Source organism: Dipodomys spectabilis, unplaced genomic scaffold, assembly GCF_019054845.1.
Source record: "Dipodomys spectabilis isolate Male_0828 unplaced genomic scaffold, ASM1905484v1 ptg000098l, whole genome shotgun sequence".
Classification (NCBI taxonomy): Eukaryota; Metazoa; Chordata; class Mammalia; order Rodentia; family Heteromyidae; genus Dipodomys; species Dipodomys spectabilis.
The window spans coordinates 15,564,911-15,589,794 of record NW_024870775.1 but is presented as its reverse complement, the minus strand read 5'-3'; the positions used below and the strand labels follow the sequence as shown (position 1 = coordinate 15,589,794).

General features: G+C 43.8%; 1 protein-coding gene across 2 annotated transcripts in view; it reads right to left on the bottom strand.

The window, feature by feature from the left end:
- The window catches only part of Syk (spleen associated tyrosine kinase), a 77,036-nt gene that overhangs the window by 10,400 nt on the left and 41,752 nt on the right, over positions 1-24,884 (bottom strand). The window contains exons 4-10 of one of the 2 annotated variants that reach the window (XM_042686660.1): positions 14,903-15,041; positions 11,418-11,499; positions 10,353-10,384; positions 8,241-8,309; positions 2,465-2,552; positions 1,885-2,062; positions 539-748 (exon numbers count right to left, since the gene is read on the bottom strand). In XM_042686660.1, coding sequence (XP_042542594.1) covers positions 539-748; positions 1,885-2,062; positions 2,465-2,552; positions 8,241-8,309; positions 10,353-10,384; positions 11,418-11,499; positions 14,903-15,041 — 798 coding nt within the window. The remainder of the gene's footprint in view (positions 1-538; positions 749-1,884; positions 2,063-2,464; positions 2,553-8,240; positions 8,310-10,352; positions 10,385-11,417; positions 11,500-14,902; positions 15,042-24,884) is intronic. The other variant, XM_042686661.1, reaches the window with a different exon arrangement.

The window sequence follows — 24,884 nt, the reverse complement described above, 5'->3', positions numbered from 1 at the left end:
AACTCTGGGCCTAGGCGCTGTCCCTCAGCTCTTCAGCTCAAGGCGAGCGCTCTACCACTTGAGCTACAGCGCCACTTCCGGTTTTCTGGTGGTTTTTTATTGGAGATAGGAGTCTCACGGTCTTTCCTGCCCGGGCTGGCTTTGAACCGCGATCCTCAGATCTCCTGAGTAGCTAGGATTACAGGCGTGAGCCACCAGCGCCCGGCGCACATATAAAAATAAAATATAAACAAATTAATTAATAATAAAAAGAGCATGTTCTACCTAGAAAGGAGAGATTTCCAGACTAGAAATCCTGAGTCAAAGTCTAACACTGGATAATTCCAGTGAGTCAAGGAGGAGAATGAAGATAAAAATAATTGGCTCAGAGTTTTCCTCTAAGTTTTTTTCCCCATCTTCCTAGGTCATCTTCCCCTCTCAATTTCACTGAGCATAGACTTGTGTGGAAAGGGAGGAGAAGGGAGGTTTCCTGTAGAAATCAGGCTCAGTGCAGTCAAATGTGGACCCTAGTCTCAGGACATTCTGGGCACCATGATACCTGTTCTGTTGCAAATACTTATTGAGAGGACCCAGTTCTGCCATCTCCATAACCAGCATCCAAGATTCCGCTTCACAAATCCCAATCATGCGGACAATGTAGGGGTTGTCCAGTTGCTGCATGACATTGGCTTCTGCGAGCAATTCATCTTTCAGAGCCGGGTCATTGGCCTCATTTTTCAGGATTTTCACTGCTACTGTTTTCACAACTCTGAAAACAAATCAGTGCACGTGAGAAACAACCCCAACTGGCTCACGTCTAGAAAACATATTATGCAAAGCATGTTCTCTATGCAGGAAACATGGAAATATCAGCCACAAAACAGAAGGGTCTTCTGTAAAGCAATTCTCACACTCTCTCAGTTTACAAACACACATTACTTGTAACTAATGGTGCAGATGGTGCAAAGATTGCCCTAAACCAAGGAAAAACCCTAACTTGTCAAATATTTAAATAACTTCCACATAAACCTCAACAGCTACGATATACTCAGATCATTTTAATATCTTCCTATTTGTCATCTAGATTGCATATATGCATAAGAATATAAAATTTCCTTCATATAGGTTCAGCTATAATATTAATATATGTATACATATTAAAGCTCATGGTTAGCTGGTACTGATGATTCATGCCTGGAATCCTAGTTACTTAGGATGCTGAGATCTGAGGATCAAAATTTAAAACCAGCCTAGGTAAACAAATCTGAGAAACTATTATCTCTAATTAACCAGTAAAAAGCCAGAAATGGAAGTGTGGCTCAAATGGTGAAGCTCCAGCTTTGAGTGAAAAAGTCAAGAGAGACCACAAAACTCTGAATTCAAGCCCCAGTACTGGTACCAAACATAAAAAGCTCCTGGTTAAAAACAAACACAATATTCCAGTATATTTCCATGTTACAGTTCGTTCATTTTAAACAAGCCTCAACAAGTTTGCAAAGCAATTAGACTTTTCATTTTATCATACAAATATCACTTAGATCATGCTGAGCTAGTCAATATTTTCTGAGAAAGAAAAGCCTAAATGAAGCTGGGGGCTGAAGGCTCACATCTATAATCCTAGCTACTTAGGAGTCTGTGATCTCAGATCACAGTTCAAAGTCCCTGGACAGGAAAGTCTTTGAGACTCCAATAAACTGCCAAAACAGCTACAAGTAGAGCTATGGCTCAAGTGGCAGAGCACCAGCTTTGAGCAAAAAAGCCAATCAAGAGTGAAAGGCTCTAAGTTCAAGCAGTTCAAGCCCCAGTACTAGCAAAAAAAAAAAAAGAAGAAGAAGAAGAAGAAAACTTTATACTAGGTTGGATTTTGGGCAGAAGACAGTAACCTAGGAGAACAATGCTGCTTACTTTTTCATTTGGTAGTAGCCCTTCTTGACAGTCCCAAAGTTTCCGGAGCCCAGTTCGCTGTCTTCTAGGGTCAGCAGGCTTCGGTCGAGGTACACCTCTTTGGGCCTGATCTCTTCAGGGTCAGCATAGGGGCTCTCATACACCTCTGTGTCCATGGGCATAGCTTCTCTCTGAGGGCCTGCAAGGAGATCAGGACATGCTGGGCTCTGAACCATATCTTTTGTGAGGCTTAGTCCCCCTCCTCTCTTGAAGTCACAACCCATCTTTGGTCACCTGGAGTATAGTTGAGAACTAAAGGCAGGGTGAGGAGAAAGAATAAAAAAAAAAGGTCTTCTAGATCAGAGGCAGCAAGGGCTTTCAACTAGGTCTGGTTGGGGGGTAGGGTGTAGATCGCCTTCTTGGGGGCTTTTATAATGGCGTCAATCAGTAGAGCACTTGAGAAGCACCGCATGGGGCTGCTAAGGCAAGGCTGGTACAGCCCAAGCAACTCCTGCCTGGTTCTGCTGGAACTCTGCCTCTTTTGTGATTCTAGATGCTACAGAAGGTGTGCAAGTCACAGATGACCTTGCGTGGTGCTCACCTCTCTCTGCAACCCAGGGCCCGCGGTCTGACTCGTAGGGATTGAAGGACACAGTGCTCTCTGGCCGGCTCCCACGAGGTGAGGCGCTCTGGAGAACGCAAAAGACCACGCGTCATTCTTCTTCAATTATGCATTGTCCACGGGACCAGAGTAATTATAGTTTTTTCCCCCTTTATTTCCAAGGATTCACAGTTTAGCTTATGCAAGGAAGATAAAGGAAAAGATTTAAGGGGAAAAGGCAAGGAAACAAAAGGTTTATCTCATTCTTCAGGCACCTGTTTGGATTCTGGGATAGGCTAAATAAAGCCTATCCTGAACAACTCAGGAGTCTTTGCAGGCTCCCCAAGAGGGGTAAGAAACAGTTTGTTTTATTTGTCCTGGGAGAATTTCATTCTCATTTCCACGCTTATTATGTCCTTTTCCCACCTTCTTTGAGACCAAAAAGCCTCAGTTCCCTTTGGACTCATTTCCTACCTTTAATGCTGTCTCAGTGGATCTCACTTTTTATGGAAGTTATTTACAAAGGAAAATTAAATATCTACCCTCTGCTCTACCCTACAGCTCTCAGCATGTGTGCAATCTAGTCTCCACAGGCGTTTTTTATCAGTGATGGAGAACTAGCAATATTTGAGTTGATGTCAGAGGGTTTGCCATGGCCACGGAACACAAGATCCAGCAGGAGAAGCCTGCCTGTTACCTGCCCAGGTGATACGTTCATCATCATCATCATCATCATCATCATCATGGTAATGATCATTCTAATATTCATAGATGCTCTTCACTTACCTGTAGGGATGAAATTCCTCCTCATACCCGTGGCAGGTAAATAAAGTGTATCTGAAGCAAAGCCTTGGGAGGAGGTTACGAGGGTCAGCCTTCCTGTCTATTTATTTAACATTAATTTTCATCAGGAAACAGCTGGGGGGGAATCTACTCTGAGTATGCCTAAGGATTTTATGGAGTATCTTCCTTTGGAGTCTTCCTGACTCATCTTCACCTCGAATCAGAGCAAAGTGGTTGCTATGACACGGCTCCCAGGAGACCCATGAGTCAATGCCTCTTTTACTTTGAATGTGAATTGAGTAACATCTTAATACATGTCTATTTATCTTATAAGTGCCCAAACATTTGCCAGGAAGAAAATGAGATAACACTAAACTTGGGGGAAATTTAGAGCAGCAGAGACATCAAGCTTAGCATCACACAGACGCCCATCCTATGGCACACAGTAAATCCTTGCCTAAATTGCTGATACTAAGAGCAGTGGAACCAAAGCCTAATGATGGTGTCACAGTGCTCCAGTACCACCACCGGGTCATGTGTCCCCAAACACTTGACTTCCTTCTTCCATGCTGTCTACTGGGCACCAGAGGCTGGCATTGCTTGTGGTGGTAACAGACCTTTTGGTGAAGCCAATGAACATGTGGTCTTATATGTTCCTATATGGACATTCTTAACCATATAGTCTTAATTACATACTGAAATTAACTGTGATGTTGTCACAAATGACACCAGAGTGCATATTTGGGGTGGAACAGCATGAAATCACATTAGAAGCTATGCCATGGGCCAAGCACCATTGGTTCATGCTTGTAATTCTAGCTATCTGGGAAGCTAAGATATGAGGATTGCAATTCAAATCCAGCCTAGACAGGCACATCCAAGAGACTCGAATCTCCAATTAATCACCAAAAAAGTTGGAATTGGAAGTGATGCTTCCAATAGTAGAGCATCCGCCTTGAGAGAAAAAGCCAAATAAAAGAGAAAGACCCTGAGTTTAAGCCCCAGTATCAGCACCCACACACACAAAAGCAGCAGCAGCAGCTATATCATGTCTATGTTGGTATGAAGGGTGCTCAATGTAAATGTGATAAATGCAGGAATGGATGAGTGGATGGCTGAATAAGATTAATTTTGCGGGGGGGCGGGGGGGTCCAGTCGTAGGGCCTGAACTCTGGGCCTGGGTGCTGTCCCTCAGCTCTTCAGCTCAAGGCTAGCGTTCTACCACTTGAGCCACAGCACCACTCCCGGCTTTTTTCTTTTTGCTTATGTGGTGCTGAGGAATCGAACTCAGGGCCTCAGGCATGCAAGGCAAGCGCTCCACCACTGAGCCACCTTCCCAGCCCCATGGATGGCTGAATAAGAAAATCACTTCTTATAACGGCATGTAAACTAAAATGGTTTAAAGTAGTACAAGAGAGTTGGTACAAATCATTCCAAATGACAGTCTACTTTTCTTCAACATTTCTATATACTGGGTGTATCTGAATTCACTTTTAACTTACACTATAATTCCCTTTCAAAAACAAACAAAAAACCAAAATCTATCCCAGCAGAAACCCAGTGATTCCTAGTTTTCTGTCTTCCCTTCTGCTTAGCACAACCTTTCATCAAACTCCAGACTAAAAAGAGTTTTAAAAGCCTTTTGGGGTTAATATTTACAATCAGCTCAACTCCTTTGATTTTCCTGGTGGCAGGAGAGTTCTGAGATCTCTAGACAAAAACCTAAACAGACCTGGGTTAAAGGATGTCCGAGGATAGCTCACTAGAGGAGAGAGGTATCTTGGTTCAAGACCTGTCCCATTATCCACATAGGGCATCAGTATGGGGCTGCAGCTTCTCCAGAGCAAGTGGGTTTCAAAATGCTTATTACAATTAAACAAAAATGGCATCACCCAACAGAGGAATTGGTGGAACAATGGTTAGAACAGAAGCTATTAGAAAAATATTGAAAAGAGTAAGGTATTGTAATCTTTTGGATCTGAGGATTTCAGTTCAAAGCCAGGTTGGGCAAACACATTTGAGAGACTCATCTCTTACAGAAAAGATATGAAGGTGGAAATGGATTGTAAATTTCTCCCTATTTTGCCAGGTCACAAAAACAGTCATCATAATGCCTGATCACCACTAGGTGGCACCACCAAACTGAGCTTCTTATTTTTAAACCAGTGATTGGTAATTTACAAGTTTTTCTTTTGTTATACTTATTTTGATTTTGCGATCACTTGGCTTTCTTGTTCACTGCTGTCGCTCAACCACTTGAGCCACACCTTCACCGCTGACATTTTGGTGGTTAATTACAGGTAAGAATTCTCATGGATTTGTCTGCCTGGGCTGTCTGAATAGCGATTTTTCAGCCTTCTGAATAGCTAGGATTATAGGTGTGAGCAATGGGTACTTTGCCACTCCTAAGTTTTCTAAATTCAGATATTAACAGACTACTCTACAGCACTGTTTTAAAATGCATGCTTGATTATGAATGATGATAGATGATGTCTAAGCTTCAGCAACAAATAGAGAAAGCATTTGGCAAATGATTTTTTTTAGTATCATATATTTTTGAAGAACTGGGAATTTGAAAGAGAACAAAAGAGAAAAACAATTGGTCTGTGCAACTGACATTTTGAAACTTTCTGTTTCTACAGAATTGTTTTCTAGGTATTGGCTTTTCTTCCTAATTTCTTGAAAGACATTTTCAAATTAAGGAAACAGTGTTAATGCAGGTGACAACATGCTCCCCAGGATTGCTGCTGGGAACAATGTCTACAAGAGGCCAGGGTTCCAGTGTCTGGGAGCTCTCTGTAAGGCCAGGCTTTTTTAAGTGAGTGAAAATTAACATGTGGCCTAATCTCCTGCATTACTGGAAGTTCTCTAATGTTGTAGCCCTTTAGGGTTATAGGGAAATACTTAGAGATGTTGCCAGCAGGAAAAAAAAAAAGAAGTGCAATTTGAGAATTCCTTCCTTCCCTCTCTCTCCATACTGAGTAAGCCCTAGTAAACTAGTTTTAGATACAAGTTTGTGTGTGTGTGTGTGTGTGTGTGTGTGTGTGTGTGTTTTCACTCAAGACTCGTGCTGGTTAACTGAAATATGAATCTCACAGAATTTCCTGCCTGTACTGTCTTTGAACAGATCTCAGTCTCCTGAGCAGCTAGGATTACAGGTGTGAGCCACCACACCCTACTAAATACATGTTTTTAAAATACCTTAACCATCAACATTTGTATTGAATATAACAGGAAAACTAGGTTTGCATGAGAAATTCTGGGATGCATTTTAGTCTAACTATCTTAGGGAATATAACCTTGAAATATGAAACAAAAAAAAGCTGCCTTCAAGTCTTTGAGAACAATGTTTAGCCCAAAACAATTGTATAAAATTACAACAAAAACTCTCAGACTAATGACGAGGAGGATTTGAAAGTACATGTATAAAATTCACTTATATTTTGTAAATGATTATAATTTTGTAAATAATGTTTCTGATTCCTAAAAAAAAGTTTAAACTGTATCTGTTTTAGGTATTTTTATTTTAATTTTTTATTTATTTCTATTTATTTGTTTTTATATTTATTCTTTTGCTCTGGTACTAGGCTTGAACTCAGGCCTGAAGCACTGACCCACAAGGTTTTCTCTCAGGGACGGAGCTCTATCCCTTGAGCCACAGCTCTACTTCTGGCTTTTTACTGGTGAACTAGGGATAAAAAAAATATCTGGGACTTTTCTGCATGGGCTAAGCTTTGAATTATGATCCTCAGATCTCTACCTCCAGAGTAGCTAGGATTATAGGTGAGAGACTTTGATGCCTGGCCTCCTTTTAGGTTTTTATTATAAACAATTTTACTTTATCTAAATAATCTTAAAGCATAATTTTCATGAACAACATAGACATTAAAGTTCTCACATGAATTTTTGTACCCAAGTTATTAAAAATAACCATGAAGAAGTTAAAATTTGCTCTCTTAGCAAGTTCTTTCTTGAGATTGGCTAAATAGTGGACTCTTCTTCATCTATTGGTAAAAAGACATTGTTAATAGTATATTTAATCCAGAGCTTATATCATATAACTCTTTGGTGATGATCCCCTAATATTTTGAGCATCTTTGAAAATTCAGTGTATTGTTATACATTTAAATTAGGCAATAATCTTTTTTTCTTTTTACTGAGTAAGCAATTTCACAATAAATAGTAATCAGATAATTTTCTAATATTGATTTCTGTTTAAAAATTGATTCAATCTTTTTATTTTTATTTTTCCTTTTTTGATGCTAGGACTTGAGCTCAGGGCATTATACTTTTGCTAGGCTTCTTTTTTTCTCAAAACTAGTGCTCTACCATTTGATCCATATTTCTACTTCTGGTTTTTGCTGGTTAGTTAGAGATAATAGTCTCTTGGCTTTGTTTGCTCAGGCTGGCTTTGTACTGTGATCCTCAGAGCTCAGCTTCCTGAATACATAGGATCACAGGTGTGGGATACCAGCACCTGGCTTGCCCAGACTTTCTGACATGGAATGAACCACCATAGACTACACTCAGAGAAGTGACTGTAACATCAGGCTTTAACAATGTGAGCATCTGGGTGTGTCTGAATCTGGAAGCAGATGACTAGGACCCACTGGAGAAGGATTGAGTACATCTGGCATGGGATGCCAGGACAACAGGTACTAGCAGAGCTACACATCCAGAGAGAGAGAGAGAGAGAGAGAGACAGACAGACAGACAGACAGACAGAGACAGAGTCAGAGAGAGAGACAGAGACAGAGACAGAGGCAGAGACAAAGAGACAGACAGAGACAGAGACAGAAGCAGACAGACAGGCAGACAAGCAGGCAGGCAGGCAGACAGGCAGGCAGGCAGGCATGCAGGCAGGCAGACAGGCAGACAAGCAGCAGACAGACAGCAGGCAGGCAGACAAAGAAGCAGTGTGGCTGTGGACACAGGGACCATGAGCATGCAGGACCACTTAGTTAGCAACAGCAAGCAGGGGACCATTTAGCACCTTTTTGTGGCCAGGCTTTGGGAAGGTGTAGGATTTGATTCTTGAGATTATTCCACCCGGTAACCAAGTCTAGAAACCATAATAGTAAGAGGAACAGTAAGTTTAGTTACAGGAAACAAATACAGGGCAGATTATATAGCAGACTGCTTGAACTTGCTTCTGTAGCTTCACCTCTGAGATAAGCCCGCCTCCCCTGCCCATCTCTACCCGATTCTCCATCCCGCTGCCTCAGTGAGATTTATTTATTTGTTTATTTATCTTGATGCCACTGCTAAGGCTTGAACTCTGGGCTCATACTCTTGTTTGGAATTTTTACGCAAGGCTGGATCTCTATCTCTTGAGCCAGGCCTCTAATTCCAGCTCTTTGGTGTTCAATTGGAGATACGAGTCTCAGGATCTTTTCCATCTAGACTGGCTTCTAAGTGTGATCTTCAGATCTCAGCCTCCTGAGTAGCTAAGGATTACAGGCATGAGCCATCGACCCATGTGAGCCACCAGCACCTGGCCCCTGTGCATAACTCTTGATGACCAGAATGCTTCTGGAAGAGTCTACCACTGGAACAGCAAGATCTAGAAGAAAATTGGGAAGTATTTCTTACTTTTTTAAGTGGCCACTTGGCACAATCATCCTAAAGACACTATAGAGCTAACCACTGGCTGGTGTTATTTCTTCAGTATGGATGTTGGACCACTGTGTTGGAAATTCACTGAGATCTATGCTTGGGGCATCCACATATTTTTCTGTGTATATAGAAAATTGTTTTAAAACAAGGTGACTTTTTGAAGCCATTGTATGATATATGGGTGAAAGAAGGAAATGGATCTGTCTCCATGAACATGCAATCTGAAGGCAGATGTACCTGAATCTTTAGTGGTAGGAGGATTAAAACCATGACCATGTCATAAGGGTGTGTGTGTGTATGTGTGTGTGTGTGTGTGTGTGTGAGAGAGAGAGAGAGAGAGAGAGAGAGAGAGAGTCCCAAAGCTCTCTACTATCTTAGTAAATTCCAGGTCTGTCCGTGTATTACCACAGGTATTCCTGGTTTCCCCAGGGCCTCTGAGGCAGAGCCTGGAATCTGGCCTTGTATGGATTTTGTGTTTCAGGGGTCAGCAAGCCAGGATGTGGTGGAGAGAACCCACTTCCCACATGGCTTTGAGAGGAACGGGAAGTCCCCTCTGAAGTCTGCTGGGATAGCAGTGTGAGCATTGGCTCCTAACAGACTGGAAGGACAGAGAAGGTGCCCTTTCTCTTCGGGGCATGGTTAGTGCATGGGCAAACCCTGGCCGCTCTCACCTCCTGCTGAGGTGGAGGGAGGTCATAGCTGTGGACAAGCCAGCCCCCTTCTTTGGGGGCATCTCTTAGGATTACACCAAGATCCCATCCCAGGCCTCCCTCCCCTAAGCTTCAGTCAAGCCAGTTTATTACCCAGCAAGGTCAAGGCCTCTGATACCAAAAGAGTCAGGCAGACCACCCAGGTAGCCATCCTATCCATACCCTGTGTTAGGCCAACTACACTCGTGGTCCTGTGGGTTATACACAGGTGTTAACATAGATGTTCAAGGCTGATCATGAAAGATATGTGCCCAGCGCCCAAGTCTGATTCTCTGATTTAACATTAACTTCCCTCCTCATTTTGTATAGTTTGAGGCAAAGGGAAGATTTTACCTAACCTAGAAGTTAAGAAGTGATGTCTGCCTAGCAGCAAATCAGGCTAATTGTATCCGATACTCACTGGAATTCCCAGCTCACAATGAGTGTCTTTTGAAGGGCACCCAACAAACATGGGTTGGGCACTGTGGTATGCCTGTAATCCTAGTCAGGAGGCTGGGGATCTAAGGATCGAGGTTCAAAGCCAGGAATATCAACGAGACTCTTATCTCCAATTAACCACCAAAAAAGCAGAAATGGAGCTATGGCACAAGTGGTAGAGCTCCATCCCTGGGTGAAAAAAAATCTATGGGAATGACCCTGAGTTCAAGTCCCAGTACCAGCACTAAATAAGTAAATACTAACTAAAACAAGAGCCGTCCCCACTGTTAGCTAAACCTGCCTTGCAGCTGTGTTCATACACAGTCACCTCTCCTTGGCTGTTATTGCTAAGTTACACTTACCGGAAGAGGGGAACTCGCATTCTGTAGCTGACCTGAAAAGGTAATGTTTGTAGGTTAGAGGCTGGAAAAATCACTGCTGCCTTAGTGGATGACATCTATCTCTACTATCTCTATTGCTACTGCCAGTCCATCAATGTGACTGGAACACATTGCTTTTTGAGAAGAGAGCAAATTCTGCATTCTTTTCTTTGCAATCCTTTATCACTGGCTGTTCAAGTCATTAGGTTTTTAAGTGTAATAACTTAATAACTATTTGTGTGTGTGTGTGTGTGTGTGTGTGTGTGTGTGTACCACTACTAGAGCTTAAACTCAGGGGCTCATGCTTACTTGGCTTGTTTGTTTGATGTTCTTACTTAGCAATGGTGCTCTAACACTTGAGCTATGGCTCCAGGACAGCTTTTTGTTGGTTAGTTGGAGACAAGACTGTATTTATCTGCCCTGGCTGGCTTAAAACACTACCATCCAGAAAGAAATCTCTTGAGTAGCTAGGATTATATATCTGAGCCACTAGTATACAATCCTATAGGCTGTTTTTCTGTGTGTATTAGTACTATAACTTGAATTCAGGGTCTGAGCATGACCATTAGCTCAGGGTTACTGCTCTACTATTTGAGCCATAGCTCTACTTCTGGAGTTAGTAGGAGATACTACTTAAGATTAAAAAAGTCTCACAGACTTTTCTTCCCTGGCTGGCTTTGAACCACGATCCTCAGGTCTCAACCTCCTGAGTAGCTAGAATTACAGGCATGAGTCACAGGTGCCTAGTCTCCAATTGACTATTTTTTATTTTTAAAATATTTTAATGATTATTTTTCCTTTTATTTTATTAATTTTATGTTTACGTGGTACTGAGGAATCGAACCGAAGGCCTCATGCATGCGAGGCAAGCACTAATCTCAGCCCATTGACTATTTTTTGATTCATGATATTTGAACTTGGAGTGACATCACATCTAATCACTAGGTAAAAACAAGTCCCCACCAGAACTTGGAATAGACCAAATCTGAAGGAGGCTGATTATGACTAATATCCACAGACAGATGCTCGGTTGGCTGTATAACTCACCTGTTTGTGAGCCAATCTTTTGACATGGCACTGTAAGAACTCTTAACAAACCATCTGGCTTGTAAGAATAATGCTCCACGAGCTGGAAGAGAAGACAGGAAGAAAGTGTGGTGAATAATGGAACCAAGGATTGGGGAAAAGGAGTGAGGCCTGCCAGTCAGGTTTTAACCTGAACCAAAGATACAGAATGGGAAGCTGTCACCACAGCCCAGATGTCCTCAGGAGAAGGGCAGAGATTATTTCTGGAACCTACTGGAGAGTGATGTTTAAGGCTCTGAGGAACCACAGGTCTCCATCACCTAGGTCTTGGTGATAGGGTAGAATTGAAAAGCTGAGTCAGGAATTTATACACCTTACTTGATGCCAGTGGCTCATGCCTGTGATCCACTTAGGAGGCTAAGATCTGAGGACTGCAGCTCGAAGCCAGCCTGGGAAGGAAAATCTATGATACTGTTATCTCCGATTAACCAGCAAAAAGATGGAAATGGAGCCATGGCTCAGGTGGCAGAGCACTAGCTTAAAGCTCAGGGACAGTGCCCAGGCCCTGAGTTCAAGCTCCAGGACTGGCACACACACACACACACACACACACACACACACACACACACACACACACACACACACACAAAAACAAAAATCAAAACCTTGGAAAAACAAAAATCCTGGGATTAAAGCTGTGTACCACCATGACCAGTTCCTCTGTTTGTTTCATTTTCAAGAATGCCACAGAAACAGATCTGGAGCTGGATGTGGTCTGTGGGTATGCAGACCTCTAAGTTAAGTTAAAAAAGATAAACCTAATACAGTGTACAGTGACCAGCTCTCAGGGAAATAACTCTGGGCCTGGCAGTGGGACATATGTAGATGTACCTGGGATTGCTGTCAGGAACAAGCGATATAGCTATGCATATAAAAGATGTTGGCTAGCAGGGCACTGGTGGCTTATGTCTGTAATCCTAGCTACTCAAAAGGATGAGAGCTAAAGATCACGTTTTGAAACCAGCTCAAGCAGAAAAGTCTGTGAGATTTGTATCTCCAACTAACTAGCAAAAATCCAGAAGTGGAGGTATGGCTCAAGTTATAGCGCGTCAGCTTTGCATAAAAAAGCCAAACCAGACTGCAAGACCCCTGAGTTCAAGCCTCAGTACTGGCACACACTCTTTAAAAAACGATTAGAAAATGTACAACATTTAATTAAGGCTTACTACTATGACAAACCAAAGCAATCCACACAAAATAGCCAATTCTTGGGAAGGAACTTTTCAACCATTAGTAGTGCTGAATGCCACTGTGAGCTAGAACACAATGTGAGACACTTACAAGTTCAGTGAGCAGACGTGAGATCTTCAAGAGTTAGGCTGGCGTATGGGAAGTATGACTGTTTAATTTGCCCACATTTTTTTTTTTTTTACTTTTTGAGATAAAGTTTCTCTATGTGACCTCAAATGCATAATCCTCCTGCCTCTGCCTCTCTGGCATTAGGGGTATAAGGATGTGTCATTGCACATGACTTTGTTTTTAAAATTATTATTATTTTTCCAACAATGAGGATTGAACTCAGGGCTTCCCCCATAGGACCTACCATTGAGTTATACTTAGCCCCTCTCCACCCCCAACCAGGTGCCTCTAAATGCACATCAGCCATGATTCTTGTTTTGGGTTTTTGTTTGTGTTTATTCTGGTACTGGGGTTTGAACTCAGGGCCTAGGCTTTTTCAATAAGCTTTTTTGATCAAGGCTGGCACTCTACTACTTGAACTACACGTTCACTCCTGGGGCTTGAACTCAGGGCTTGGGTGCTGTCCCTGAGCTTCTTTGTGCTCAAGGCTAGCAGTGTATCACTTGAGGCTCAGTGTCACTTCTGGTCTTGAGTAGTTAATTGGAGACAAGAGTCTATCAGATATGTCTACCAATACTTGTTTTGAATCCTAGTCCTCAGATCTTAGCCTTCTGTGTAGCTAGGATTACAATTATGAGCCACCAGCAACCAGCTCATAAAAGATTCTTGTAAAAAGCAAAAGCCTGTGATTGAAATATAATATTGCCAGACTGGGAAGGTGGCTCAGTGGTAGAGCGCTTGCCTTGCATGCATGAGGCCCTGGGTTGGATTCCTCAGCACCACATAAGCAAAAAGAGAAAAGCCGTAAGTGGCACTATGGCTCAAGTGGTAGAGCGCTAGCCTTGAGCTGAAGAGCTGAGGGACAGCGCCCAGGCCCAGAGTTCAGGCCCTACAACTGCCCCCCCCTCCAAAAGAAATATAACATTGCCGACTTCTGGAAGGCAATAGTTTTTACCTCTAGGGCCTCGTACCCTAAGTATACAAAGTATACCCTAAGTACTTTTTGAAATCAATACCACTGCACTGCAGGAAAAGCCTATAGACCCACGGGAGTGAGACGAGAAGCCAAAAGACAATGCTCCATCATGACTGGCGTATTTGAATATTCATAATACAAAAAAAACCCCAAGTACCTCTGTTTTTCCATTACAGAACTAGGAACAAAATCACAGTATGGAAAGTTAGCTCCAATTCTTTAAAGGGAATGTGGAAATCCATGGCCTTAGCTTTTAAAAAAGACAGGGCGTTGGGTCCTTTCATCCAGGTTGGCCCTCATGTGTGACTCTGGATGGGCCTGCATGGGTAGAGTTAAACTCACCCCTGAGTATGTCTCTTACTTACAGGAGTTAAACATGGCAATTACTAGTCTGGCTAGCCGTTTGGGGCTCACACCTGTAATCCTAGCTGCTCAGGAAGTTGAGACCTAGAAGATCATGATCATTAGCCCAGCTAGAAAAGTCTGTAAGACTCCATCTCCAATGAACCGTCTGGACTAGAGGGTATTGCTCAAATAGCAGAGCACCAGCCACAAGCAAAAAAGTCAAAACTGAGCGTGCGCGTGTGCGCATGCACACACACACACACACACACACACACACACACACACACACACACACACACACGGTAGCTCTGCTAAAATGGTGCCCAAAGAGCCATCATTCTTGGAATCATCAGCTAATGTAGAATCAAGAAAAGCAATATATGCTCCCCAGAGATGGATGGATACACAGCCATGAGCACTCTGCAAGTGCTCCTAAATGCCATAGTAACTCCAGAACAGTGATTTGTTTCCTAGGTTACTAACAGCTGGGCCAAGAAGACACCCTTTTATGACAACTGCTATCACGTCCCTGGACTGGCAGCAGCCGGAAGTCTGGGAGAGGCAGACTCAGTCGCAAAGTCACTGTACCCTCCGTGGAGAGAAGCTCCGTTTCTGTGAGAAAGGCAAAGGACCTTTGGCATCCATGGCAGCATCCCCATCCCTGAGCTCCTTTCTTGGCCATCTATGCTTTTACACCATGTGCGTTCTTCTGAACGGTTCTTCTGGGATCTAGCTGGCATGCCCTCTCCAGTATCTAAGACTCTAGAGGACAGTGGCGCGGTAGACAAGGTGCTCTTCCCAGGAGGGCGGAGAGGATGGCACATACCTGCCAGAGGGTGTCGAACTTCTTCCCCTCGGGGATGGAGAGCTTCCCAGTCTTGTCCTTGTCGATGCGGTAGTGCAGCACTTTCCCTTCGTGTAGCAGGCACAGAGCATAGGAGCCATTGTTGTCTCTGGCCCTGATCCTAGAAGAGACGACAGGCCACCTCAGCCCTACTCCAACCAGTTCAGGAGTGGGAGCCCGGGAGAGTAGGTCCTGGCCGAATGGAGGCCAATCCTGGAAGTCCCAGGAAGGCTCAGCTTAGAGTCAGACAGGGACAGGCCAGTTACAGTGCTTGCAACAAGGAGATGCTGACAGTTGGGGTTGGGCCACTGTGAAGGTCTAACAAGGTCCCAGAGCCCCAGAGGGCTCAGAAGATTCTAGAAGCCAGGACTGGTGGCTCATGCTGGTAATCCTAGCTACTCAGCAGACTGAGATCTAAGGATCGTGGTTCAAAGCCAGCCCAGGCAGGAAAGACTGTGAGACTTTTATCTCCAATTAGCTTCCAATTGTATTCAATTTGTAGAACCCTATCCTTGACTACAAAAGCTCAGGGACAGTGCCAGGCCTTGAATTCAAGCCCCAGTACCAGCACCAAAATGAGGAGGAGGAGGAGGAGGAGGAGAAGGAGGAGGAGGAGGAGGAGGAGGAGGAGGAGGAGATGATGATGATGATGATGATTCTGGAGTTAGCAGACAGCAATGAAGTTCAGGGTGAATAATCCAAGAAGTCCACTGGGTTGCTTTCTCTTCTTAACTAGAGTCTGGGTTTGGGACAGATCCATAGAAGGTACAGCCCATAGATGGTACTGCCTTACTTAGAGTGCAGTTGGGGTTGTCTGTTTCACCAGGAACCTTCTAGAACGTGGATGGAGAGGTACGAAAGCCTCTATGCCCACAGCCCTCTTTTATCTCTACTCTCTCATCCCTGGGAAGGCTGGGGTTTCAAATGTTCAGCGATGATGGTGACAAATTCCCCACATGCTAGAGAAGAAAATGACCACCAGCGTGGAGAGAAGTAGCAGAGGCTGCACCAGGGCTATGTGTGCACACACAGATTCTACTTTCACTATCATCCTGGGGAATCCTCAGGGCTCCCCATATTCTGGTGGGCTGAGCCTCAGGAGTGACACCATGCCGATGAGCACCCCCACTGAAAGACACACAGGACACTCTTGACTGTGAGGGAGCCCTGTGCATGCCCTTTCCGTCTCCCTCCTGACCCACAGAACTTGGAGACCAGGGTCCAGATGAATCTCCCAATAGTGTGTTCCAGTCACCACTAACTATTTCTGCAACCCAAGCCCTTCAGATCATGAGATCTGAGAAAGGGCAAGCCAGGGAAGTCCCAGGAAACCTCGGCAGCCCCTGCATTTGCTAAAACAAGGAAGCTGAGAGCCCCGTCTCTAAGCAGCGCATCCCAGCACAAGGTTCCTTAGAAAGAACTCGCTGTGTCCTGGATGCCAGGGCCAAGATGTCTGCACATGAGAGAAATTTCTTCCAGGTTGCAAGAGGTCATGACCAGTTCCACATTGAAAGCTAAGGCTTTGAAACCAAATGCGGCCACACTTCTCTATTCCTTGCTCTGTAAGATTCATCTCAAGACACTCCAGAATTTCTTTTCAAGCTGTGCTTGGCTGGGCGCAGTGGTCAGGTTTTGTCTGTACGTCACTGCTTAGGGCAGCTAGTGGAGTGGGAGATTCACAGCCAGAACCTTCTTAGCCCTGGCAGGTGGCTATTCTGAAACTTCCCTATTGTGGAAACAGCTCCTTTCTCCCCAAGTGCGTTGCTGGCCTCCTGAGATATGAACTCCTTTTTATGGCCACATGGCTGATTAAACCATACTTGGTTAGTGGTAAATGCCGCCCCCCCCCCCCCGAGGAAAAAAAAGGAAAAAAAACCCCAAACACACAATTAACCATATTTTTTCTAATATAGGTGGACAACTGAGTTGGTTTTTTAGTGTGAGGTGATTTATGTCTGCTTTGCTTATAAACCTCAATGGTTGACAGGAGAGCTGGGATGTATAAAGAACTATATAAACACCAAAGCATCAAGAAGATACACAAATGTCTATAAACCTTGGTCCTAGGAGAAAATTGACCAAACTGTCAATCTTCTTGATTTAGAGTCCTTCATCTTGAGTTCATAGAGATGAAACAGAGCTCGGAACTCTGGTTTCTAAATCACCTCTGGTCTCTACTAAAATATCTTGTCTTAAATCTTGATGGGATTTTTCTTGTTAAAATTGACTGGGAAGACAGGTGTGGTACTGAGTGCCTGTAGTCCCAGATACTCATGAAGCTGAGCCAGGAGGCTTGTCTGAGCCTAATAGCTCAGAGCCAGCTGGACCACACAGGGGACCTTGCTTCTAAAAACAAACAAGTAAACAAAACTGATAGGAAGGATCTAGATCACCCTGGGAAATGATGCAATGATTCAGGAGAAACTGGCAAATGTTAATTAAGATCACTGTGGCAATCATCTAAAAGACTGATCATTTTACATGTGTGCAGATGGCAGGAGCAACAAGGGTCTTCCTCTACTGCTTCTGGGAGTACATACTGATTTAACCACTTATAAATCATATTCCTGTGTATTAACAATTCTACCTTTAGGCAAAGTACTGATGGCTCACACCTGTAACTAGCTACTCAGGAGGTTGAGATCTGAGGACCACTGTTCAAAAGCCAGTCCAGGTATAAAATGTTTATGAGGTTTTTATCTCTAATTAACCAATAAAAAAGCTGGAAATGGAGGTGTGGCTCAGTTGGCAAAGTAACCGTCTTAAGCAAAAAAGCCAAAGAAGAGTTTAAGGCCCTAGGTTCTTCAAGTCCCACTATGAGCGCACACACACACACACACACACACACACACACACACACACACACACAAACACACAAACACACACACACACATTCCACCTTCAGGTATAAAAAGTGTATGAACTATGCTATGCTCCCAAAGAATGTCCTGGAATATTTATGTTGGCTTTCTTTATGCTTCTTTAAAACCATAAACAAACCATATTATAAACGATAGACTAAGAAATCAATTGTGTAATATATCTATTCATACAATATGAATTCACAGAATATGGCTGTATCAATGAGTCTCAAAAGTAGAAAATAGACTCCAGTACTCTGTTTATTAAATCCCCAAATTAGCAACAGCAAACAGTTGTGTTTAGAGTGGACACCTAGGTGGTAAAGCTCAAATATAAAACCAAAATAAAACTCTTGATAGACACAAGAGTCCAGGAAGTATTCCTCCAGGAAGACTTCAGTGACTCAAACTGTGGAGTTTGAATTCAGGGACTCTTGCTTGCCTTGGCTGGAGTCCTACCACTTGAGCCATACCTCCAGCCTAGCCTTTTGCTTATTACTTTGGAGTCTCCCCAACTTTTATGTCTGGGCTGTCTTTAAACTACAGTCCTCCAAATTTCAGCCTCCTGAGTAGCCAGGATTCTAGGCATGCTCCACTGGTGCCCAGCTGTGTTTTATTTCTTGATGGTTGTTTGACCACTATTTGTTCAGTTGTACTCATGTAGCTCAGGACATTGATGTGTTTTATAGCTTATGATAAAACAATATATAAAGGGAAGTGACACAAGGTGGAAATGGAAAGTGTCTTGTTCGAGGCTGGGAAGGTGGCTCAGTAGCAGAGTGCTTGTCTTGCATGCATGAAGCCCTGAGTTCGATTCCTCAGCACCACATAAGCAGAAAAAAAAAAGGAAAGTGTCTTGTTCATGGGCAGCCATTTCTGCAAAGGCCCATACTTCCTCCAAGTTCCCCAAGAGAACAGGTACTGTAGGCGACTCCCAATCTCCCTCACCTGTACATATAGTACTCCCAGTGACAGGTAACCGGCAGGTATGGATAACTCCGGGGTAATGCCCAAGGCAAGTGGCAGGAAGTCAGGGCAGAGGCAGGAAATGCACAGGCCTAACACCTGTAGGTGACAAAGACCAGAAGACCCAGCCACACTAACAGCCAGTCCCTGTGAGATATCCGCCAGCCTCAGGCAGATCTTGGACTGAGGTGCTTAAAGTATAACAAAGGGAAAGACTTCGTGCTTTAGTTTGGTTCAACTGTCCTTAGGTTGTTCACTGAAACTCTTGATTCATTTTTAATTGTTTTCTTCCCAATTATTCCCTTGTAAAAAGTGAACTAAAATATATAGTTTGTATTTTGTTCCTGCCTTTCTACTTTCTTTCTACTTTCTTTCCTTTTGCTCCCTTTCTCCCTCCCTCCTTCTCCTTCTCTCTATCTCCCTCCCTCCTTCCTTCTATCCCTCCCTTCCTTCCTTCCTCTTTTTCTCTCTCATTTTGTTCTGGAACTGGGACTTGAACTCAGGGTCTTGTACTCTCACTTGGCTTTTATGTTCAATGTTGGTCTTCTACCACTTGAGCCATAGCTCTACTTCTGGCTTTTTGCTGATCAATTGGAAATAAGAATCTCACAGAGTTTTCTTCCTGGGCTGGCTTTGAACCATGACCCTCAGATATCAGCCTCCTGAGTAGCTAGCATTATAGAAGTGAGCTTCCAGCTCCTGGCTCTTTCCTTGACTTTCTTCTGCACTCCTTATGCAGGAAGTGAGGAAATGTGTGTGGAGTGGTGGTGGTGGTGATGCCAGCCACTGGAGGGAAAGTTAGGACCCAGGAGATGGTGGGATCCTTCCTCAAGGAAGCCTCTCCAACCTCTCCTGGAATATTGCCTACCTCTGCTGCAGATAACTGAACATCCAGCCCATGCTGGCCGACTACTTGTTCTCATTCACTCAGGCCATTTTCCCACAGTAGAGTGGAGGGAGCATCTCTGCCTGGAGCACCAGAGCCAGGAGGAGCAGAAGGGATTTGCTGTGGACACAGGATTGATGCTCCTGTGGCTGGATGGACTATTCAGAAAGACCAAGTGGATTGCTGCTGGGCAGAGTGGGCCACCCACAGTGGCTTCTCCAGAACAAAGGCTGGAGGGAGAGGGAGGAGGGGACCTAAGAATGAGTGACAGCCTGACAGTGTTCCTCTGACAGAAAGCCAGTAGCCCTCTTCTGAGGAGGAATGCTGTGGATCCCACAAAGACAAGAGAGGGTGAGACTCTAGATGCTGTTGCCATGTACATTTGGGCAGACTATATGTATACCACCTGATAGCATGATCAGTCCAGAAAGCAGCCATGTGTGTACATGTTATGCTGCTCCACCGTTTCAAATATTCAGAACACCTTTTCAGATTGCCACACCTCTCTGGCTCTCCTTCCTGCATCCGCCCAACCCATGAAGGCAGAGCTAGTTCACATCACACTGCCTCCCTTCCAGCCTCATAAGATCAGTACCATGGAATTAGTGGTGACATCAGCCCACAGCTATCTACCCTTGAACCTCTACCTTCAGACAGGTTGTAATGCTCTTGGCTGACCTAGGGCTACAAACCCATACACATCAATCAAACCAAAATGTCCTGCTTTGATCAACCATGACAGTTTGTGAGAGAGCTTCTTGAACTTGGCTTTTATTGTGGCATAGGAAGCTCATGACAGTCAAAGATGGGTACATCCATTGATGGGTAAAGAGAAGGGCGTTGGTTTTAAACCCACAAGGAGCTTTCAAACTATATGTATAAAACAAAAAGTGAGTTGAAACTTGAGCTGAGACAAGGGAAGGGCAATTGAGAGTAAAAAGTTGGGTTTGAATTGTATTCACCCATCAGGAAGATGTCCTTTACAGGGAAATGGGTAGAACACCTGGAAGAGATTAGTGTAGCAAGTCAGACTGAGAGAGACCAAAGGAGCTTGTTGTCTCTCATAGGTGGACATTAGATCTAAATTATAAATAAATATGTAAACATATTAAGGGTGATATGCATACATATACAAAAATTGACTAAAGTGTGGTATGTTCAAGGGAAGATTCCAATTATGAAACTCCTTCGAACAACTAACACATGGGTTAGCAAAATGACTGTCAGGAAGCTGGGCCTCAAGGAGAGGAGGGGCAGACGGATGCAGAGAGGAATGGTGGGTGAATATAGCCATAATATGTAAGGGGGTGGGTAGGGTTGGGAGAGATAGGAGAGAAAAATGAAAGGATCAGGATGCAGTGCACTTGTAGATTGATATCATGAACTGCAACCCCTTTGTACAACTACTTAAAGATAACAAATAATAAAACCTGAAAAAAGCATTATAATTATAAACTGATATGTTGAATTGAAATCTCTTTGTACAATGCCTTAAAAGATAACCAAAGCATGGGAAGGGATGGGAAGGGGAAACAAAAGAGGAGGTTACAATGCTTGATAAGAAATGAACTCACTATTTTGCCCATGTAATTGTAACCCCTCTGTACAGTATTTTCATAATAAAAAAAAGATAACCAAAGCTGAGTGCTAGTGGTTTGTGCCTGTAATCCTAGCCACTCAGGAGGCTGAGATTTGAGAATCCCAGTTTGAAGTCAGCCCAGGCAGAAAAGTCTGTAAGACTTTTTTCTCCAGTTAACCACCAAAAAGCTAGAAATGGAGCTGTGGATCAAATGATAGAGCTCCAGCCTTGTGCAAAAAAAGCTAGGGGGCAATGATCAGATCCTAAGTACAGAGAGAGAGAGAGAGAGACAGAGAGACAGAGAGACAGAGAGAGACAGAGAGACAGAGAGAGAGAGAGAATCTTCTGTAGGATCCCAAACCAAACCTAATAGCACAAGCATGGATGAATAATGTATTGTGTGTGCATGTGTGTGAATGTGTGTGTAAAGGAGGGAGATGCCAGGAGGAGTGTAAGTATATGGTAAGGAAAGGGAAGGAAGAGAAAGGGAGAAAATAATGAGCCTGGCTTATTCTACTTGGTAAATGGCAACTAGAAAAGGACTTGAAAGGGACAAGGAAAAGATCAGGTGAGCATGCGAACTTCAGTTGTATAACTTATAAGAGCATGTACGTAGGCCACGGATGGACTCTTGGAAGCTGCAGGTGAGTGACCATCCAGGTCACGGAGGACAATCCATGCTCTTGATTCTACTTGGACAGCCTTCTGTGATATCTCTCATGGACAGGAAACAGGAGCTTCCTGGGAGGGATGTAACTCACTGAAGAACTGACATAAGAAAGGAGCACTTGGGGGTTTCTCTCATCACATCCAACAGAAGCCAGAGCAAAGTGCTGAGGACCGCTCTAACAACAAGTAGCACGAATACTCTAGTGATGTCACATCAGCTAAGATCACAGGTCACAGCTCCCACCTCCCACCTCAGTTGTCCACTGCCCTACATAGATGCCTCAAAATTGCCTGAACTTCCTCTCCTTGACTCAGTGTCCTTGTTCCTACGACTTAGCTATTCCATGGGTATCACTCTTTTTTGACCACTGCTGTGGCTGATCTCAGACCTGACTCTCTCCACATTATCCCCACTCAGGCCAGCCAAGAAGGCCAGGTTTTCCTCAATACAAAGGGTAAACATGCTCTCACCTAACTGGCCAATCTTTCACCTTTTAGGGGCACTGGTGTCCGTATGGATGATACCCTGATCTACTGGTATCTCCTTCAATCCTGTTCACCTCCTAGTCCATGGCAATGATGTCATCAAGCTGTTTGGTTATTTCCAGATTGATGCATCTATTCATACTCCACTGACCATGACCTTCTGTCCAAAGTTCCAATCTAAAGGCTCTAAAGACACATGACCTCCTGCATCCCCACCCTGCATCTTCCTGTTGAGTTCCCTTCCTCTCCTGCTGGCCTCCAGGCCTACCCTATCAACCACACTCTTGTTCCCTTGGATCAATCATTGCACGGTTCTCTTGTCAGTTGTGACTGGCGAAACCTCAAATCCAGTTATGTATAATCATCAGGTTCCTGTAAAGATCACAGCCCAGGTCGACCATTAGTGCACACAGGGCAAGGCTATCTGTTGAGACATCTCTTCAACCCTGTTGTCTCCCTTCCCATTTAACCAGAAGTCCCTTTTCCCTTCTCAAAAATGTCTCATGGCCACCTCCTTAGGAGCAACTTCTTATATGGTCCATGGACCTGTCCCTCATACCTAGCCATGCATGCCTTGCTCTGGCCATGCTGAGAGCTCCTCAATCAGCACAGAAAGTCTTCTATTGAGAGAGATGCCTTCCATCCCGATATTATTCTATAAGCTGACATTATACTCCTGAAGAAGGCAATCCAAACCCTTCTTGTGAAGATCCTGAGTCTCAGGAGTGAGGCACAATAGATAAGTAAATGAGCAAAGTAAAGATAACACTTGCAAGAAACAGTTCATTGAGTTCCATGAGACAACCATGATGGAGAATGCCTATTACTGCATCTCACAGGCTCTGTGGTGCGTGTGCGCGCACACGCACGCACACACACACACACACACACACACACACACACACATTTCATTCTGATATCTTCTTTGTATAGAAAACTTGATGAGGCAAGGAATAAGTGTGTTTCCTTGATCCCACTGCTTAGCGTGCGTCTTTGACATGAATGTTTCCATAGTCATTTTGGTTTTCCATACCACACAACCAAAGCCAGGAAGTAAAAACTGAAACTCGGGTAACATTAGGGACTAGATTAATGACTCTCCACAAATCTGTAACATAAATTCAGCTCTTTGGAGAGAGGTCATGTATGCATTGTGTGTGTGTGTGCGCACGCGTGTGTGTGTGTGTGTGTGTGTGTGTGTGTCCATACTTGGCTTGAACTCAGGGCCAGAGCTCTGTCCCTGAGCTTTTTTGCTCAGGGCTGACTCTACAACTTGAACCACAGTTCACTTCTGACTTTTGATGGTTCATTATAGGTAAGTGTCTCATGTACTCTCCTACTTGGGTTTTGAGCTGCATTACTCAGATCTCAGTCCTCTGAGTAGCCAGAATTACAAGTGAGAGCTACCACACCAAGCCCATATAATGTACTCTCAAAGTCATCTTCCACTTATTTTTGGCTCTATCAGATCTGTAAGGCTCTTAGCCAAGACAATAAAACAGCTACTTTGACACTAAACGTAAAGAAAGTTACAAGCCCATTTAAAAAATCTGGCATGATGTGGAATTTTAAGAGCATTTTCATGCCAAGAGAGTTTGGATGAAAAAATGACAGTCACATCACATCCTGTTTTCATCAGACATGAGGTGCACTGGGAAAGTAGCCATGTACAAGACCTAAGCGGCACTATGCCAACAGTATGATGAGCTCCTATGCAGAAGCATAGGAACCTTAGTGCTGGCCACAGCATTCTTCCCATGACCTCATTCGGGCTAAGAGCAGCCCAGTAATGTGACTTCAAGGTCTCAGACTTCTGCACAACTTTTAGCACCTCAAATGAACACCTTTCCATTTCAACCTCCCTTCTGAAAACCACCATGTCATGATAATGAATTGTGAAGAAGGCTATGGGGAAGGCTATGGGGGATGGGCTCTGCATCCTCCTGTGGTTTCCCCAAGGGAAAGCAATGGAATAGCACTGCAAAGGAAGACAGTGAGCGTTCAGGACAAGGGTATGCTGAATTGTAACGTAAACCAGAGGTTCTAGAACGAACTCTCATATTTTTATCTTTGATTCTCCATACGATTCTCTCAGTGAAAATGACCGCTGGGTCCTTCTATTCCACTGAGACTGTATTTCCTGTATTCATGAATGAGGCTGACTCTGCCTATATTTATTATGAACCTAACTTTATGCTCAGCACATTCATGTGCATTGCTTTACTCTAAATCAAGTTATTGAAGTATAGTACGAAAATTAGGTTTCATTTCTAGTTCAGAGATGCCCAGGTTTCTTCAGTGGGAGGATCAGGAAGGTGGATGGTTGGGAAAGGGAGACTTAGACAGGGTCATCAGGAGACAAATGCCTTGAAAAATGCTGTGGAGGGGAGGAGAAAGAGGTAAGAATGTGATGGTGGGTCAAAACCACTGCATGAGCAGAAGAAGCAGAGATCAGACCCTGCAGGAAAATGTGATTGACTGGAAAACTGAAGCAGAAAGATGGAAGGACAAAGATGA